This window comes from Tigriopus californicus, chromosome 3, assembly GCF_007210705.1.
Source record: "Tigriopus californicus strain San Diego chromosome 3, Tcal_SD_v2.1, whole genome shotgun sequence".
Taxonomy (NCBI): domain Eukaryota; kingdom Metazoa; phylum Arthropoda; class Copepoda; order Harpacticoida; family Harpacticidae; genus Tigriopus; species Tigriopus californicus.
The window spans coordinates 10329334-10348527 of NC_081442.1; the positions used below are offsets into that span (position 1 = coordinate 10329334).

The window sequence follows — 19194 nt, forward strand, 5'->3', positions numbered from 1 at the left end:
GGGTCACGGGTCATCCAGACATCGTTCCTTGGAGGCATCCAGACAACGCTCCTCGGAGGCATCCAGACATCACGTGTCTTAGACAACTGGATATCACTCCTCCGAGGCATCTGGACATCACTCCTCCAAGGCATCTGTAGAGCAACTAGCTCGATCCTAGCAACACGGGTGGAGGGTGGGCAACAGCCGGTATCCTACCGACTGCGCCATGTTGTGTACGCTTCGTGACTGACATGTATTTCTGACTAGAACAGTTTATGTGTACATGACTAGAATAACCAGGATGAGCACGAGCATGTGCTCAATCCAACACAAGGACGTGTATTTTTCTCACAACATCACCGTTCTATGCGATGTTTCCCAGACTCGTCCAAGACCCATCCTACCTTTGGATTTTCGTCGACGAGTATTTGACACTGTGCATGGATTGAGTCATCCAGGAATCAGAGCCACCCAAAAATTAATAGCGGATCGTTTTGTGTGGCATAACCTTAAGAAGGATGTGTCATCTTGGGTTCGCTCATGCCATTCCTGTCAAATTACGAAGGTTCAAACCATAGATAACTTCATATATAGATCGATCAAGGGCGCTGCGATCGCATGTTTTCGTCTCAGCTGTCGCTGGTGGAAAAAATGTTTCATTCGTAGTCAAGCTACTTAGGACAACTGTGGTGCAAATTTGAATCGTTGACGGCTCGTCCAAATTCAGAGTAGAAACCCCTAATAAGACTCGTTGTCAAGCAATTGCTCTCGTCCAGCACGCTTCATAAAACGGGTTTGAGTGAGTTGCCTGACCACATTTTTAAGAACGAAATTTTGAAGAGGTTAAAATGGGGCTCAAGTGAAAGTTTTCATCCATGGGGTGGAAACACTTAATTGAAACGCATGGAACAAGCCTGGGTTCAGGCTGACATCCAGAGGTGTCGGAATTACCTTGTTTACGTATAGGCGCAATCATGTCGCCCACATTCAAGCACATTGTTGGGAGATTGAAACGAAATTCCAAATGCCTCATCATTGCGTTGCAATTTCGGATACATTTGGTTACACTTTCGAGATTTTCGAGATGCGTTGCTAAACAAGGGCATTCAATAGAGTACTTGATTTGCTCTACTAATGTCCAAATCTTTTTTTGACATGTTACGTGTATTCTGACAAAAAAAGGATATTTTTTTTTATTATTCTACCGCTCTTTCTACCTGTATATTTGTAAGATTCAAAAGGAATTAAGATTAAAGAGGAATAACAAACGTTTCATGATAATAATTCAACTTGCCTGAAGCGAGATTTACCGAAATATTTTGTGCCATTTCCACCAGCGTCAGCTGACCTGAAAACATGCTCATGCGGTACAGCTCCTGTTGAACTTAAGCATTCTAGTTATGGTTTTCTATGGTTCAAACCCATACTCGTTCACCAGTAGCACATATTCCGATGCCTACGGGACGTTTTGAACATATCCATGTAGATATAGTCGGCCCTCTGCCTCCATCCCAAGGGTTCCAATTTCTCTTTACAATCATTGACAGAACATCCCGTTGGTCTGAGGTGGTACCCTTACAAGACATCACTACTGTTTCTTGTGTGAGGGCATTACTCTTTGGGTGGATATCACGCTTCGGAATCCCACGCGTCATTACTTCAGACAGAGGTGCCCAATTTTCTTCTGCACTCTGGTCAGGTTTGTCAAAAATCCTGAATGTTTCTTTGCTACCAACCACTTCGTTCCATCCCCAGTCTAATGGCCTTGTCGAGAGGCTCCACCGTCAACTGAAGTATGCTCTTTCTTCACGTCTCCAAGACAACAATTGGTATGATCAACTTCCTTAGGTGATGGGACTTCACTCTTCAGTCAAATTAGACCTTGGATGCTCTCCTGCCGAATTGGTCTTGGGTGAAGCTTTGGTTATTCCTGGTCAATTGGTTAGCCCAACCGAAGAGATTGCTGTCCCGGATATTCAACGTGCTTGGTCGTCAATTTTGGATAATTTCCTCCCTACACCCACTTCATTTCACGGCACTCCTCGTTCATTTGTCCCAAAATCTCTGTCAAGCGCCGCTTGGGTTTACTTGCGTCAAAGTGGTTATCGGAAACCTTTGTCTCCCAACTATCGTGGACCATATAGAGTTCTTTCTTCTGGGTCAAAGTGTTTCGATATCATGGTCAATAACAAAAAACAAACCGTTTCCGTGGACCGCCTGAAACCTGCTGTAGTAGCCGCTCCTGCTCCAGATTTCGCTTCCTCTGCCTCATTCTTGGATCAAACAAAGCCCATCAGTTCATCGACTTCAAATCCAACTCGGTTGCGAAGTGGACGGTTAAGCTCCCCACCTTTGCGATTTACTTCGGTTTGATCCAGGGGGGGGAGGTGTGGCGACCATCTCATGGTTTATGGAATGGTTTATCTGATCAGATCAACAGTATTGGCTACTCAGCTATTGCGCTCCTGCGTCGCCCTCATTTCGGGAGTCATTTTCTGCCCCTCTCTTGTTGAGCAATAAAAAGTTGAGAAGCTCCATTAACATTCGCTTCAAGTCAGCCTCAAAAAGTAATCCTGATTTTTCTTCCGTCAAACCAGGGTTGCCTTTGTGCTCAAACCTAAGCGTTTACTTTGCGATGCAATAGGCGCATGCTTTCGCTATCCACATTTTCTGGCAACCTTGAATTTGAAATTTGATTTGATCCCATCACTACTACCTTGGTAAGATCTTACCAACGTGGTGCTAGCTCATTCAATTTAACGCGTAGCTCTACAAAACCTTGCTTGAAGACATTCGAACTTCGACCGAGCTTTCCTCTCCATTACTCCATGTCCTAGCAGGTAACAAAAGAAGACTTCATGTCAAAAAATTTCAATTACGAGTATTGGCATTTAATCTTGGCATAATTGCTCAAAATGCATTGCATCATAATGCTTTGAGGAGTATAGATTGGGATGCTGGATGGGGTAATGATTGTTGAAGGTTCGAAACAAGGTCGCAAAAGTCATGTTGGAAAAACAGGATTAGACATTGTCAAGCTGGTAAAGCTTCCCTGTTAGAAGCCTATGTCTTAAGTTGGGCAATGTAGAGACTTTGGAAATTTGATGCATCACACTCAAGCCAAAGGAAGATTTTCCTTGTTTAACGATTGCACTGAATCAGGTCTTCAGTCTAATGGAATTTGATTGAGAAGATGTAAAGAATAAAGTAGCAAATGCAACAAGATTTAAAACCAAGAACACCCTCACAGTAGCTAAGAGCGACTACAATTTTCAACCCTAACTTTCATTGTTCATAATATGCAGGATGGAAACAGCAAAAAATGACAATTTCTGTTGAGCGTTAAGTTTCCTAAGATGTCATCAGATAAATGAGCAATTAAAGGCCATTCTGGAAGCTGAAAGAAACAAGTAACGAGCAATTCTTTTAGTTTTTGGGTCGTAACAATTACACAATTTAAAAATGTAATGGAATTACAGTTCCGTTTTCGAAACAAGGAACAAATTACTGTAAATTTGTTAATTGTAATTTAAAAATGCTCTGCAAAGTACCCAGAGGATTTCAAGATTTTGGAATGCTGGTTAAGAATCAAGATAAGTTGCCTACCAGGGTTTTGGCAGTTTTGCCGTCTCTGGTTCTGCTGAAAGGCTCTCAGGTCAAGACGTAAGTATTCTACTACATGATTATATGTACCACACCACATTTTCCTTTTTTTATTGGTAAGTGAGGAATTAGGCTAAGCTTTACAATTACAAGCAACAAAAGTTGCAAGTTCTTATATTTTTTCACAAAAATGACTTAGCATTGTCAAGTACCTTAAAATTGAAGAAAATCAAACATGTGGGAGCCGTGCAAGCCTCAAAAACTACTTTTAAGTAAAGTCAAAGTATTAGCCACATTTTAAAGGTCAAATTAAATAGACTACCAAGAAATAAACCAAATCTTGGCATGATGAATATAACGATGGTCTGTGTTCTCGTCACATTTTGCAGAGCAACGAATTCGACAGGGGCGCCGGCCGCAAGCTTGGATTAAAGAGAAAGAATAGGAATAACACAATAAATAGCCTGTGTTTCACCAAGTGGGGGCCCTGTTCCAATCAGTTGGCTGGTCACTCATCAATACTGCACTTGGTCACATTCGGCGACGTCTAGTTCAAGACTCTATATGCAAAATCTTTATAACATCCACTATCGCATGTCCGTCGTCCAGCCGGTCGCACATTGGACGTTTCCTCCTGATGTTTTATAAAATCAGCCCCAGGCTAGTTCAAACTATTTGTTTTTGTTTGTTACGAAGTCAGATGGCAGCTCTCTCGCTCGGCCTGCCATCTGGTGGTGGGTGTCCCAATCGAGGGAGACTGCCGCTTTGTCATCACAGCCAACATTAATTATTACCTCACCCTCGGGAGTGACCGCAGGTTCGCCCATTAAAGCTGTTACAACAGAAACGTAAATACTGTAATTAAATACCTCAAAGAGCTTGAACTTGTCTTCCCTGGGATTGAACATGGATTCGCAAATTGGATATAGAGAGCAGATGCTCTACCAATACAATACCACAACTAGCCAACAAGGCTAGTTCGAACTGAGACTTTAATCAGAAGCCTGCGAGGTTGAGTATACGTTATCAAATTCGACCGATCTGATTGGCTGTCAATTTTCGATGATCATATAAAAGGTTCCAAACAAAGCTCCTTCACTGTACAATTTGCTGCTCAAAAAAGTAAGTGCTGACCCACTAACGGGACATTATTCAGACATGGACAAGCTCCTGATCATCCCTCAGATATTGCTCGATCATAAAGGAATGGCCAAGATTTAAATAGCCTTTCAAAGGACCTCGATCGAATCTACTCTTGGATTGCCTGGAGTAATATGACTTGAACGGAATGAAATTCAGCTCAATGATCTTGGGTCAACGCCTTTGAATACTCCACTCATAGATAAGTTGGGAAAGATAGTGAGCACGTCTGCTCTACTTTTTTTCCAAGCCAACAAACTTACTTTTTCCAAAGAAACAAAAGCTCTCCTATTGGTACTACTATTGGGTGCAGATGGAAAGCTGAAACAAAAGGATATGACGTTAAGTTTACCATGCATTGACCAAATTCAATTCGAGTTTATGTTGATTTTGTCCAAAACTATGCCAAGATTTGATGTGGACCGTTTATTATAAATTTGATCCTTTGTTTTTTTAATGCATACCTTTCACTCACTTGCCTTGGCACGGTGTTCAAAAAGCCCTATCAAGTTTCCAGAGAAATTCCCAAACACAGCTTGTGGCAATTTTCTACCTCAAAAAATCATAGGGAACAACCTTGATTTTATTGCTTTATTGAATTATAGCACACATAAAAAACTTGAAGTAACATATAAGCGGCATTTTGGGGCTAAAACAGATGAAATTTGGACCACTAAATCCCATGTACCTAAGTAGCGGTGAAATGGATGATATCATGATTTATATTCAAGAGCCAACTCAGTGTACTCCCAATTCACATTGAGTAAGTCTTTGAAAATTTCAGTTTTTGAAAAAAAGGGTAAGTTTTTTATGTGGGCTAGAATTCCATAAAGCAAAAAATCACAGTTGTTCCCTATGATCTGTTGAGGTAGAAAAATGCCAAGGTGTGTTTGGGAATTTCCGTCAAAACTTTAAAGGGTACTTTTACCACTGTGTTGGGCGAGCTTCAACTGCATAATTAATATTCTTCATTGCGACTAATTTGTCATTGGACTATTACTAGATTGACAGGCTTACACTATAGCATCTACTACCTGCTAGGCTGGCTTATCATTCGAATTTGGCATTTGTGATCATGGATGGGTCTATCAACATTCGAAAGCAAAGAGATCGAAAGCAAGATTTCATGAGGGAACCAAGACAAGTGGATGCCATGGTGCCGAGCAGCATGATACCCTGGTTAGTTGGATATTGGGATATTCCAAATGAGACGTGAAATAAAACACTTCATTATTTTTTGCTTGCTTGCTCAGTCATGATTTCAAACGTTTGAGAGTCTTCAGAAAAGATGTTGTGAGTAATCATGCAATTGATAACCATACCATTGGATAAGTTGAATTGGCTTGATTGATATTTTGAATTAGTAAAAGCTTAAAAGTCTCATTACATGCTATACAAGCTTGTCAAAAGGTAATCTGATCACAATGGAAAGATGCTGATATAAATAGTGAAATTCGTGATGTCAATGAGCACTCCCTTTCTTTGAGTGAGCATCACCACATACTATCGACATACGATGAAGAGCTTTGTCCTGATATTGGCTACCTTGATCGTCCATTCGGCTGCATCAGGAACCTCTGTGATCACACTCCTGGATGATGACGTGAGTAGTCACCCACTTTGTCAAGCCAAAGATCTTCTGGCGTGTGAAAAGGCGCAAGTGGATGTGGATGCAATCGTGGAGAATGATCCTCTTTGCTTTCCTTCCGGCATCACCATGTTCAAGACATCCACCTCTGAGGAGGAGACTGGTACCAAAGTTTTCAATTTGAAGGTACTATTTCTTCCCGTCATTATGACGAACACCACTGAAGGGTATACGAATATTTGTGGCATGATTTTGATCCATGTCACTGCTGGTGTTCTTTTCCATCATCTGGCCCCTAAATTGCGTTGGTTTGGGTCCGTTGTGATACATCTTATGGAGTTTAGAAAATGACCATACTTCAGCACAAGTATAAAGTGTGAATAGTATGAATAGTATAATTGTCTAACCTATTTGTACTATTTTGGGAAATCTCATTATTACGGAGTCCGAAAGATGGTCTATTCTAGGTTGAAGTAAGATTTGACTACTTTTGTCATTTAAGACTTGTTTGCGAATTCTAAGCATAAGAATGCCCTGAAACCGACGATTTTGAGGGAATTGATGGTCTTTTGGCATGTTCTGACAAGGATGGGAGAATTTTTTTTTTTGAATTTTAAATTAACTTCAAATTTTTTGGAGGGCTCAAAAGTGTAATCCTTGGCATTCATCACAATTGATTCTTAATTCTCGTTGACGAAGAATCTCAGGGATACTTTTGAAGATGTATTGTAAAAGATACCTTTTGAACCTCCTTAAAATACTGCATACTGCATTCTCCAAAAATTTGAATACTTTACAGGCAAAAGAGCACATAGCCCACAAAACTCATCTTTGCGCTCTTCATAAGTTTATTTTTGTCACCCTTCATAATCTTTTTCCCCCAAAAAAGATCATAAAAATATACCCAAACATAAAACCTGTGCATTTTAGCCCAGGTTTCTTCACCCTTAGAGATAACTGAAATAAAGCATCCACAGGAACCAAATTTGTTCTGGAAACCTACATGGTTTAGGGTATTAGTTTGGGGGTACAAGCTAGGAGACAACTTCAAGGCCTTTTGATTTCAAAGATTTTGAAATATTGAAATATATTGAAACCTTTGGTAATTGCTTCAAACTTTTGCAAAATTGTCTTTGTAAGTGGTTTTTTTTTGCTTTTAAACAGGCTTATATCTTTACATTTGAGAGAATCTTTTCTTGGGAAGACAAAATATTTGGTGCTTTCAAAAAACCGTCTTAGTAATTATTTGGCCTTCAAAAATATATTTTTTAGAGCCTTAGTGTTAATCTTTTTTTTCTAACAGTACTGGGGATTATATTCCAATAGCGTTTAGCAAAGCCCGTGAAAAACCAAACCAAAAAAAAAGAGCAAGAAGTTCGTGAAAAAATGAAATTCAGACGATGTTTACCTAGACAACCACCAAAATAGTTGAATAATCAAACAACTTACAACTCTTTTCACCTTTTTATAACTCACCTTTAGGTTTTCAGAATTTAGTTTGGCTGATTTTCACAACCAAAAATCAAATTGTTTTCCCGACCATGCATCATAATATCAAAATTCATAACCGTGAACACGACGGTTTGTCCACACCCATAGTCATGCATTGTAGGTCTTGATAATCAATTTTCAGACGTCCGAGGGCAATTCTAGTTTCGGCCTGATTACAGATGTTCGCTCCTTTCGCAACAGACCACCTGTCTGACGTTCAGTTTGGATTCCGGCCCAAACACTCTACGATGCACGCAATACACAACTTCCTACAAAACTTATCCAACTGCAACGAAAAATATTCTGTTGGCATTTTTCTAGATTTAAAAAAAGCGTTTGATACAGTAAATCACGAGATTCTTTTGGCAAAATTAACAAGATATGGGTTTAGCTCCAATATTACTGGATGGATTAGCAGATATTTGACGGATCGACAACAAAGAGTTCAAATTGGAGATGTGGTATCAGAACCTTCGCTCGTACCTTGTGGAGTACCGCAAGGGAGTATACTGGGCCCATTGCTTTTCCTAATTTACATCAATGACCTCCCCAACGTTACGGGATTTAGAGTCACAATGTTTGCTGACGACACCACGTTGCAACACTTTGGTACAAACGTAAAAGAGTTGGAGGGTCAGTGCAATCTATGGATGGAACTGTTATCAAATTATTTTAAACAGAACAAATTGACGTTAAACCACGGCAAAACAAAACTAATGATTTTTGGCCCTAGGAGTGTAAAACACGATTTTAAAATCAACTTGGCAAATAAACCCATTATACAGGTAGGGGCTACTCGAGACGAGAAAACCATTAGGTTTCTTGGATTGAACATCGACGATCGCCTCAATTGGAAAGAACATATTCGCTTACTGGGAAATACCGTGCGAAAGGTCTTATTCACCTTTTTTCTAGCGAAACACTCGATTCCCTCAAAACTAAAGAAAGTTATGTACAACGCATTTATTAGGAGCCGGTTGGAATATGGAGTAGAGTACTTTGGGGGGTCACCGTCCTTTCCCAATCTCTTTCTGTTACAAAAAAGGGCAGTCAGGTGGATAGACGGGGCAACCTATCGAGCACATACCGATGAAATTTTCAAGAAATTTAATATATTGAAAATAGCAGATGCAGTGAAGATTCATCGCTTACAGTTTATGTATAAGTGCTTAAACGAAAAAATCCCCCCAGTCCTGAACAACTATACACACGGGGAGAAAAGAGGTGGGTTAGAAATATTTTCCCTGCCGCTCGCCCGTACTAACTGGGGTCAACGGCTTCCTGGGTTTGCGTTTGCTAAATCCTGGAATGAGTTTTTTATTGAAACAAAAATTGATGTTGATTTTAGCATCCCTTTTCAACGATGGACCTCTCGTCTGACAGACTTAGTCATCTCTCGCTACCAAACCACATGCAATATCTTACGCTGTAGGTCTTGTAGCCGTTTCTAGGGTGAACTTCGAAAGATTTTCATCATAAGAAATGCTGCCTTGGCCGAGTGCGGAAAATCCCGGTATGGACACTTGCACAGATCAGATGAAAGTCAGGACCCTAAATAGGGTCAGGTACCCATGAAAAAAAGCCAAGAGGCTTATGGGAAACCTGGGGCATGACTAACCCTCTTGTACATATACAAAGGAATCCCCGAAATACATACAGAAATACATACATACATACATACATACATACATACACTATCACCACTGAAAATATTGTTACAATGGATGTGGACACGGCCTTTGGCAAAGACCACAACCTTGTCAATTGTGGTCCCAACTGTTACTTATGGCGAACAATCAATGAGACCTACTACCATCATCTGGATTTTTCCGTCACTGGGACCAATGTCACCTCCAACTCGGAACGGAAACTCGACCCAGCCCTGGCTCAGCTTTTGGAAGAGTCTCGTCAATCCAACCAGCAGGCGGAAATTACGGTCAAGTTGTACTACACGCCAGCCTTGCGAAACAGTGGCGCCAATGTTAAGGCAGTTCTTGAGAGCAAGATCATACAAACCAACCACATCATGCAAAATTCGCAAATCCCCATTACAATCCGAGGACTTTGTCCACAGCTTATGGACGTGAGCGAGCAGGGATTGTCTGAAGATGTCCTAAGCAGTGGCTTGAACTACTACTTTGGCAATTTAGCAGCCCTTTATGATGGGGCGGATTTGTCTTACTTGATGACGCTTGGTTGCACCCCAGATGCTTGTGGTGAAGCCTCCACCATCAACGTGATCAACCCAACTTTTCCAATCCGTGGCAACCGCCGTTTTGCCTGGGGCGCCACATTCGAGGGTCCCTTGTAAGAAACAGATAATGGTTAATTGATCTTGGATATGATGGACGGTGACGCTTTGGGATCAAGTTTTTCTTTTTGTCCGTAACATCAATCAAAACACGTCTGTCAGCCACCTTACCCATACTTCTGGCTAGATGGGTTCAACCATTATATCATTGAGGGTCCATCATATCCAACGTTGCATCATTGAAGGCGATGACTCTGTATGACGCAACTTTTTCCCCACAGGTACACTTTTGCCCATGAGCTTGGCCATCTGATGGGAGGCCAACATAACCGAGAGCGACTCAGCTGTGGATCCTCATGTAGTGGCACTCCCTTTGGCTATTTGGTTCGTGGATTGCCGTACTTCACCGTCATGGCGTAAGTCTGGCAAATCCGGCCAATGTAAAATCAACAGTGAAATATGTGTTCAACAGATTCATCCTCTTGACTCTTTTCTAGATATGCAGGCCCTAACAACCCCGATCCCCTCCCTTACTTTTCTACGCCCACGCAGAGTTTCCCTGGTGGCCAACGCATTGGGACTTCAAGGGACGATGTTCGCAGCATGATTTTGAGCGTTCGTTTAGCCGTCAGTCGACTGGGTAACGACCAATGTCGACGAGGATGCTTCGACGTGCAGTCTCTGGACAATTGCAATTTTTGGAGAGACCAAGGATACTGTCAGCAGACCTATGTTGCATACATGAGGGCCAATTGTGCATACACCTGTAGCTCTTGCTTTTAATTACATGGCAACCACAGCCAAATGGCTTCATCCAATACCGCCATTGGCTCATTGATTATGAATAAACGTACTGACATTCAGCAATTCAGAAACACCACGTCTACACAACATTCTTTGTCTATGGGCTAAGATCTAAAGTCGATGCCAGGATGCAATTTGTTGTTCCAATCTCAAGAGCAAATACTCATTGTATTCAGGGAAGGTTATTATTGAAGGCTTTCACCGTCCATTACCGAATATTGTCCCATTTTTTGATGGAACGCATGCGAGGCACAGAAAGAGCAATCAAACAAGTGACATTGTCCCAATGTGACTCTTGCATCTCCGTGAGAGCCACATATGAGAATTGGATAACTTGCAATTGTAAAAAACTATATCAGAAAACACTGCCCTAAATCAATCAACAAAACTGTAACAAAGATCAAAATATTAATGATTTGAAAAAGCATCAAAATAAAAATGGAACACCCACCTTGACATCATGCATGTCACTAAGGGATCCCTCAACCTTAACCAATTGCGTCCTACCATAAATAGCCAATGGCGGTACTGGATGAAGCCATTTGGCTGTGGCTGTCATATAATGAAAATCCTCTCTCCTTGGTTCCTTCAAGAAATTTCTCTTTGCTTTCGAATATTCTTTGGTTTCGAATATTGATGGACCCATCCATGATCACACATGCCAAATTCGAATGATAAGCCAGCCAAGTAGGTAATAGATGCCATAATGTAAGCCTATCAATCTAGTTTTGTCCTATGAAAAATCGGTCGCAATAAAGAATAATAATTATTCAGTTGAAGCTCGCCAAAGGCAATTGAGTGAAAGGTATGCATAATAAAACGGTCAAATTTGTCACGAATCATTTTCTTGCTGAGTTCAACAATAATGAAGCAAATACATGATGCAGAAAATGTCGCCTTGGGGGTGAACTGAAGAACCACAGTACAATGGAAACGACGTTTTGGGGCCAAAAATCTCATGCGGGTATTCTTCCACTTTAGTGCCTCTAGGTCAGGCTTGCTGGGGTACCGTATTGGTAGAGCAACTGCTTTCCAATTTGCGAATCCTGGTTCGATCCCAGGGAAGCCAAGTCCAAGCTTCTTTGCGGTTTTTAAAATACAGCATAAGTTGCTGCCTTAGCAGCTTAAATGGGCGAACCTGCGATCATTCCCGAGGGTGAGGTAATAATTAATGTTGCACGTTTGGTTGCGACAACGGAGCGGGAATATCCCTTAATTGGGACACCCATCATCAGAAGCAAGCTGAGCGAGAGAGCTGTCTTCTGACTCCGAACAAACAAACAAACAAGTGCCTCTAGGTTAGGACAAAGCTCATAGATGCTTTTAAAAACGTCCAGTATCAGACAAGTACTATTTGTACTCTCTTTGAATATTGTACAATCGTTACCTTATTAGCCCCAACCCAAAAGTAGGGCAAGAAGCCAAAATCCAAAATCCATGGAGCATATTTATGGAGCAAAATTAAAACTCTGACATGATAAACAGGACAGGGCTTTTGTTCAAGATAAAACCGGCTTTAAGATTTTTCAAGATCTAATTATCCATCGAATTCACTCGAAGTCGAAAGTTACAACTAATGCCTCTTCTACCACTCAATGTGTGTACAACTCCCGGGTTGTGGCAAAGGCCATGGAAGCATTTAAACATGTAGATAATCATATGTCGCTCGCATCTTCTTTGAACACTGTATAGTTCTCGGGATTTCATTGGGACACATTTGTCATTGGACTACTATTCGAGTCACAGTTTTATATAATGGGATGTGTTATTAGTTGTATTAGGCCGGCCTATCATTTCAAGGTGGGATGTGGAATCATGGGTCAATCAATTATCGAAATCACAAGGAGATTTCTTCAGAGAACCAAGACGAGTGACTGCTTTGGCACCAAAACAGTATGAAACCCTTCGTTAATCCATTCTTTAATATTTCATATTCCAAATGTTATGTGAACTAAATACTTGGACTTTGGCTTGCTTGCACACACTCTCAATTTCAAACGTTTGATAGCCTCTAGACAGGCTCTTGCAAGTAATGAAGCAATTGATAAACGTACTATCGGAAAAGTTGAATTGCCTTTATGGTTAGCTTGAATAGCCAAAAGCTAAAAACTAGAAAGTTGCTTGTATGCTAGGAAAATTGGCAATGGCAAAGAGCACTCACTTTCTCTGGTTGAGCATCTCCATATTTACGTATTATCCACATACTACAATGAAGAGCTTTGCCCTGGTATTGGCTTTCCTCATCGTCCTTGCGGCTGCGGCAGGAACCTCCGTGCTCACGTGAGCCCCTGGATGATGACGTGAGTAGTCACCCATTTTGCCAGGCCAAACATCTCCTGACCTTTGAAAAGGTACAAGTGGATGTGGATGCAATCATGGAGAATGATCCTCTTTGCTTTTTCCTTCTAGCATCACCATGCACAAGACATCTTCCTCCGAGGAGGAGACTGGCAGCAAAGTTTTCGATTTGAATGGAGTTTTTCAGGTCATCATGGCCATTATCGTTGATGGGAGTCAAATTTTGAATTTCAATTGAATATTGATTGCATGATTTGAATGCATAACATGAGTGCTCTTATCCATTGTCGATCCCGTAATTTGAGTATGGCCATTGGTGAAGCAAGCACCTTCTGATTGGTGTTAAGATAATGATCAAACTTGAGCGCAAATATCGGAATTATGATTAGCCCTTGAGACCTATTTGAACTTATTTGTACTTGTCATGATATTCTCCTCGTAATATAATGGCTAGAGGCCGGATTAGAAAGTCATGTTGTTAGAGGTGAGTATACCAAAACGGATGTTTTATGTATGCCCGTAACTTGAAAGGGAGCATTTAGCTGGAGAGATATAATAAAACCTATTTTTTCGTTTATTTGTAAAGGGACAGATCTGTGTACATTTGCATTATTTTGCCCTTTGTATTTATGTTGCATTTAATAGGCATGGAACTCTTAGGGGACCAGCCGCCAAAGGCTCCCACGTCAGTTTAAGTCCAACCTTCGTCACGAAGAGCCATAGACCCCCCCACTCTTCCAGAATGCACGTAGACCGAACCAAGGCACATACACGGTATCCCGAATTAAATGCTACCACAAAAATGAAGGCTGTGGTCCAAATTGAGTAGGTCTATGTTTGATCACTTTCCAACATATCCTCTCTTAAGATTCAAACAAGCCTTGATTCAACCTGGCATGCTATTGAATAAATTTTCAAGGATCTCTGGAGATATTTTGACCCAAGCTTGATGAAGCTGTTTTTCAAGAGCAGCAAGAGTTGTCGGCTGAATCTTGGACTCATCAAGCTTTTGCTGAAGGATAGCTCAAACATTTTCAATGGGAGAGGGATCATGACTATTGGCAGGTCATACCCCCCCTCCCCCAGCAAAAAGGCAAGTTGCTCTCGATCCATTTGGTGGGCGATTTTTTGAAGTGGCTAGGTTCTCCATCGTGCTGAAATACGGCCACAGACATCACCGAGAAGAATTTACGTTCCAATGTGCCAGCAATATTTTGCATGTTTTGTAAGTTTCTTGGCTAATTTTCTTGTTGAATACCCCTTTTTGGTTTAGCTTTTCGAGACGACGATTTTGGCAGTTCTTTTTAATGAAGTCTTGCGCCCCCAACCGTTGACAATGGACAGGTTCTTGCCAGTCTTAAAAGCCTTCACCCATCTCCAAATTGAGGTTTGGCTGACCTTAAGTTCCTTGGCAACCTCAGGGACACTTGTGCCCCCCTCCACCATGCCAACAGCATTATTCCTGACAAATTCTGTCAAACCCTTCACCATGACGGGCATTGAAATCCTATGAAACACTCAGATTAGATAATGGGTCTCAAATAGTTGACTAAAATATCAACTAAGACGGGGGACAAATGAGCGCCAAAAAAATTACAACAACTGGGGGAGTCAAAGACAGTAAGTACAAAATGAACAACAGAGACAGCAGACTTAGCACGCATTAGCTCTGGTTGAATTTAATTCGGGACACGGTGTAGAGTAACACCGATCGGGGATGATCCCTATTGCGTGAACCAATTTCTTTTGAGCTGCACGCATGGCGCCAAAACTAGCCACTTTGTGAATGCTGGCCTGTTTTGATAACATCATGTTGATTAAACTATATATGAGTCCGATTTTCTGACCTTACCTTGTGAATTGTCATAAGCCAGTTTTTTGTCCCGTTATAATTTTTGTGTCGAAATTGCGCTCCAGCACTATGACAACGATTTGAATAAAGTGAAACACGACACTTTGAATGTCTTTGGAAAAGTTCTGAGATGGCTAAACGTAAACAAACTAGCCTTGAATGTTAAAAAGTCGAATCTAACTTCATTTCGTCCTCAAATTGCCGTAGGTAATTTTGATTTTTGTAATCTTTATTTATTGCGAGATTGCATTTTGTCAAGCATTTTGTCAAGCATTTTGAAGCATATTAGAGTGAAAATACTTTTGATCAATTTTCTTAATCAAATCATGTCCATTTATTGTTCAAAAATAGTTAGTGTTAAAAAGTCAAGTTGGCTTTGAATATGAAATCCGTTTGTACCCTGATTGTGCTCGAGTCAAGAAGTGGCCATAACTGCAAAAGAGTTCATTGGAACTAAGTTTCTTTACGGTGCATAATTTGCGTAAATTATGTGTCCAGACTAGAGGGCTAGTGAGAGAAGCGACACTCATGAGATTTCTGAGATTTTTTTGGCTCCCTCGCGGTTGCCTGGCGTGTGCGATGGGGATCGGCTTTTGACACATTTAGTTACGCGATTCTCGAAATCAAGTTCCGAATTCTGGGAGCCAGTGAGTTAGTTGATGGCTCGTTTGTCTGCTTAACTGACCAACGCAAGAGATGTCGATCAGCCCGACACCCTCCTGCCCAACTACCAAATTGTGTTCAGAGTAATGTCTCAACCGTCTTGGTTGGAGTGACTTTTCTCTGACAAGCCCTCTAGTCCAGACTAACATTGGTTGACTGTTTTGGGTCTAGGGTACCCTTGACATGATTATCTAAGATTGAGTCAGTGCAACTGTTCTTGAAGTGTTTTCTACAAGATTGAGTTTCCCATCAGCTTTCACGAGAAAGCTCAGTAATTTATTCAGTAGTGGTGATGTGACATTGTGGCCCAATATGAACTTCTCTCTACAACTGCCGATGAAACAAATGATCGAAAAATGGCTATTAAACCACACTAACATTTCCACACGGTGTTCAGTCAAATTATCCTGATATTGTGTCCCTTGGGAAATTCTTAGAGAAAGAACCACAATCATGAGGTAAGAAAAAGTGACCAATCAATGACATTTGTGGTACTAAATGGTTTGAACTCTTACTTTGTCCTAATGAAGTGTCTGAAACATGTACATTTCTCTTGGTTTGACTAAAATTTCTGTTCGTCAGTGCATGGGCAATATAAAAAGATATGTAAACTCAAAGCAAAAAAACAAAAGTGCCTGGAATTCTTTCAAAATTAGTTATCTTTTTTGGAAATTATGCAAGAGCTATCATAATTCAAAAATTTGAAACTCCTCAAAATATCATGATGAAGATGAGTCTTAGGTTGTAGCAAAATCACCCCAATATCTGTCAAGAAATCCATCTAATAGCTATTTATCAGCAGTTAATTTTGTCTTGTCTTTGTCTCTCTTTTTTTTCAAAGACACTAAAGCAAGGAAACGCCACTTTTTTGTAATCACCCAACCTTTCCCGCCAAGTAAGGCATAAACTTTTGCAGGGGAAATTTTTGAATATCAATTATTGGCATAAGTATTGAAAGAAATATGTGCTGCATATCATTTTCGTAACCATTGATGGTATGTGCTTCAAACCAGACGTGTAAATACACTCATTTCCTATGAATTTGAGAGCTGACAAAAACTAGGGACCCTGTATTCAGAGCCGTGCGAGGTTTGACAAGTGGCTCCACTTCAAAAATGTAAATGATCAGAAGAACTAAAAAGCTTCCTAACAGATTTTGAATTGATGCTCTGTAAGAGAAAGAGTACTATTATGACAAGCATCGTTGTATGTTTTGTCAAGGACACTGCCAAATCATACTTGAAAACAGGCTGATTCATGGATAGGGCATTTGAGATTGTTACTAATATTTTTTTTACTTTCTAAATCCTCTGATCCCATTTTTCAAAAGATTAGATTGCTAAAATATATTAACACCTGTGAACTACCTGGGTCTATCACGACGAATTAGCCCCTTTATAGTTACCCATGGTCTCAATACACCCAGTGAATAACCTCGAAAAAGAAATTGCTATTCTGACTGCCAGTTAAATTGATATCGCTTTTACTTAACGCAAATTAAAAGATCAAATGAAAGCCGGATGTGGGCTCCTCCATTGATCAAGATAACATCGGAACCTCCACTTTGATACTGAAATATGGGCATGAATGACATCTGAGGCATTTTGAGAGCAGAGTCACAACTCGTCAATCCAGTTTTTTGAAACGAGGAACAACAGTTTACTTTCACACAATCATGGAAGAACTTCGTTCCGAAATTGTGTCTGCTTTTCAAATTATTGAATCGAAACAAACAGACCGGGTCCTTTGTGGTGTTAAGAGAGTTTCCATAAGCCCTCAGAACAAGGCCAATCTGAGCAAAAATGGCCGCCAGATTGAGAAACCGGAACCACTTGCACGACCCAGGTAAGCATAAAACTTGATCAAGGATTTTGTCGAGGCAAGAACCCATGGAATGGTGCAGATCATGAAAAGCACTAATTGTCACCTTCAATTTCTCGATCTTGTTACGTCGAAACTTTTTCCATTCCATTCAAATTATGCTCCTGTAGATTACCTATATGAAGCTATAACAAGCCAATATTTCAGCCAAATATACATTTGATTGAGCAATTATACAATACGTTAATCAATGCACAATCCATGTTTCTACTCGACACAAGTGAGGCCTTGGCCAAGAAGATTGCTGAACATTGGGAAAATTTGGCATGGCAAGACTTTGGCCTTGGTCAAGAGGCCTCAAAAACGGTTTTGATCGGAAAGACCGAAGATGCTCCCCTTCTTGGAAGCTCCCAGGAGTGCGAAGTGGTACTATTACATGTTCCAAAAGGATCTGGGATATCGCAATTTGCTGAAGAGGCTAATTCGTGGTACCATTTTCTCGTCGTTGGTCCGGATGCTCAAATTGGTTTCATTCAAGAGAAAACACGACCAATCAAGCTTGGCGAATCAATTCCTTATTTACCAGCAGCACCAAAAGTGATAAAGGTTGGTCTGAAATGTATTGAATTAATTTGACATGTACACCAGCACTTGGATTATCTTTTTGAGAAGAACAATTGAATGAATACTTTAATTTATCTGTTTAACATATTTACCCACTCCTTCAATTGGTCAATGGTCATGTATAGTACATGAATTAATACCTTCCCGTCATTGTGTCTGGACATTCTAATTTAAAGGCTGGTAACGAACTTCCACTGGTGTCCTTGGTCTTGCGCTTTGGCCTTTTGGACGGTCAGCAATGGCTAACGGATTTGAAAGCGGGAAGCAACTACGCTGACACCATTATGAAAATCCCAAACATCCACGAGTACTACTTGGAATTTGTTTCCGACTATGAAAAAGTCATGCGTGCTTGGGGATATTGTATGCCGGAGGCTACGGTAGAGTTCATCATGGATCATGCCCATCTCGGTTCAGACGTGAAGAATGTCCAAGTCTTAGATTTGGGTTGTGGTGATGGATTGGTTGGTTTGAACCTGAAGAAAAAGGGCTTCTTGACCTTGACTGGAGCGGACTTTTCCGAAAACATGTTGGCCAAGGCCAAACTTCGAGAATGCTACAGCGAACTAAAGCAGGTGAATCTGCTTCAGGATCTGCCATTCCAACCAAACTCGTTTGATCTAGTGGTATCCGTGGCTGTAACCACATACTTAAGTATGTAATAGTGATCTTGATAATCATTTGTCATGGAAATATTTTTTGCATGACTTCTCTGTTTAACTTGCAGAGCCGGAAGTGTTACGTCTTTGGCTGAAAGTGGCCAAGAAAGGTGGGCAGATTGTGTTTTCGCACAAAACCTCAATTTGGGACCAGTGGGAAGTTGAACAAGATGCTATGGAGAAGGAAGGTTTATGGAAGAAGGTCTGGATCATCCCGGAGCCAATGCCATATCTACCTTCCCTGAAAGAAGATGGTCAAACCCCTTCCCCAGAGATGGCCAAGGTTTACATCTATGAAAAACTGTAAAATACAGATGTCGGTGTCCAAAATTTAGACATGTGTTATGTTTTCCATATACCTCGTGGCCTAATCCATAGTGATGCCATTCACTGCATATATATATAGTTTTTCTACACA

The 19194-nt window shown here is 40.8% G+C and overlaps 2 protein-coding genes across 2 annotated transcripts; both read left to right on the forward strand.

The window, feature by feature from the left end:
* Positions 1 to 6024: 6024 nt before the first annotated feature.
* Positions 6025 to 10926, forward strand: LOC131878258 (uncharacterized). The gene is made up of 4 exons (XM_059224183.1): positions 6025 to 6499; positions 9153 to 10111; positions 10337 to 10471; positions 10553 to 10926. The coding sequence occupies exons 2-4, from the start codon at positions 9414 to 9416 to the stop codon at positions 10836 to 10838; spliced, it is 1119 nt and encodes a 372-aa protein (XP_059080166.1). The 5' UTR covers positions 6025 to 6499; positions 9153 to 9413; the 3' UTR covers positions 10839 to 10926.
* A 6280-nt stretch (positions 10927 to 17206) lies between these two features.
* On the forward strand, positions 17207 to 19110 carry LOC131877791 (uncharacterized). The gene is made up of 4 exons (XM_059223579.1): positions 17207 to 17517; positions 17775 to 18099; positions 18294 to 18771; positions 18845 to 19110. The coding sequence occupies exons 1-4, from the start codon at positions 17348 to 17350 to the stop codon at positions 19081 to 19083; spliced, it is 1212 nt and encodes a 403-aa protein (XP_059079562.1). The 5' UTR covers positions 17207 to 17347; the 3' UTR covers positions 19084 to 19110.
* The last annotated feature ends 84 nt before the right edge of the window (positions 19111 to 19194 follow it).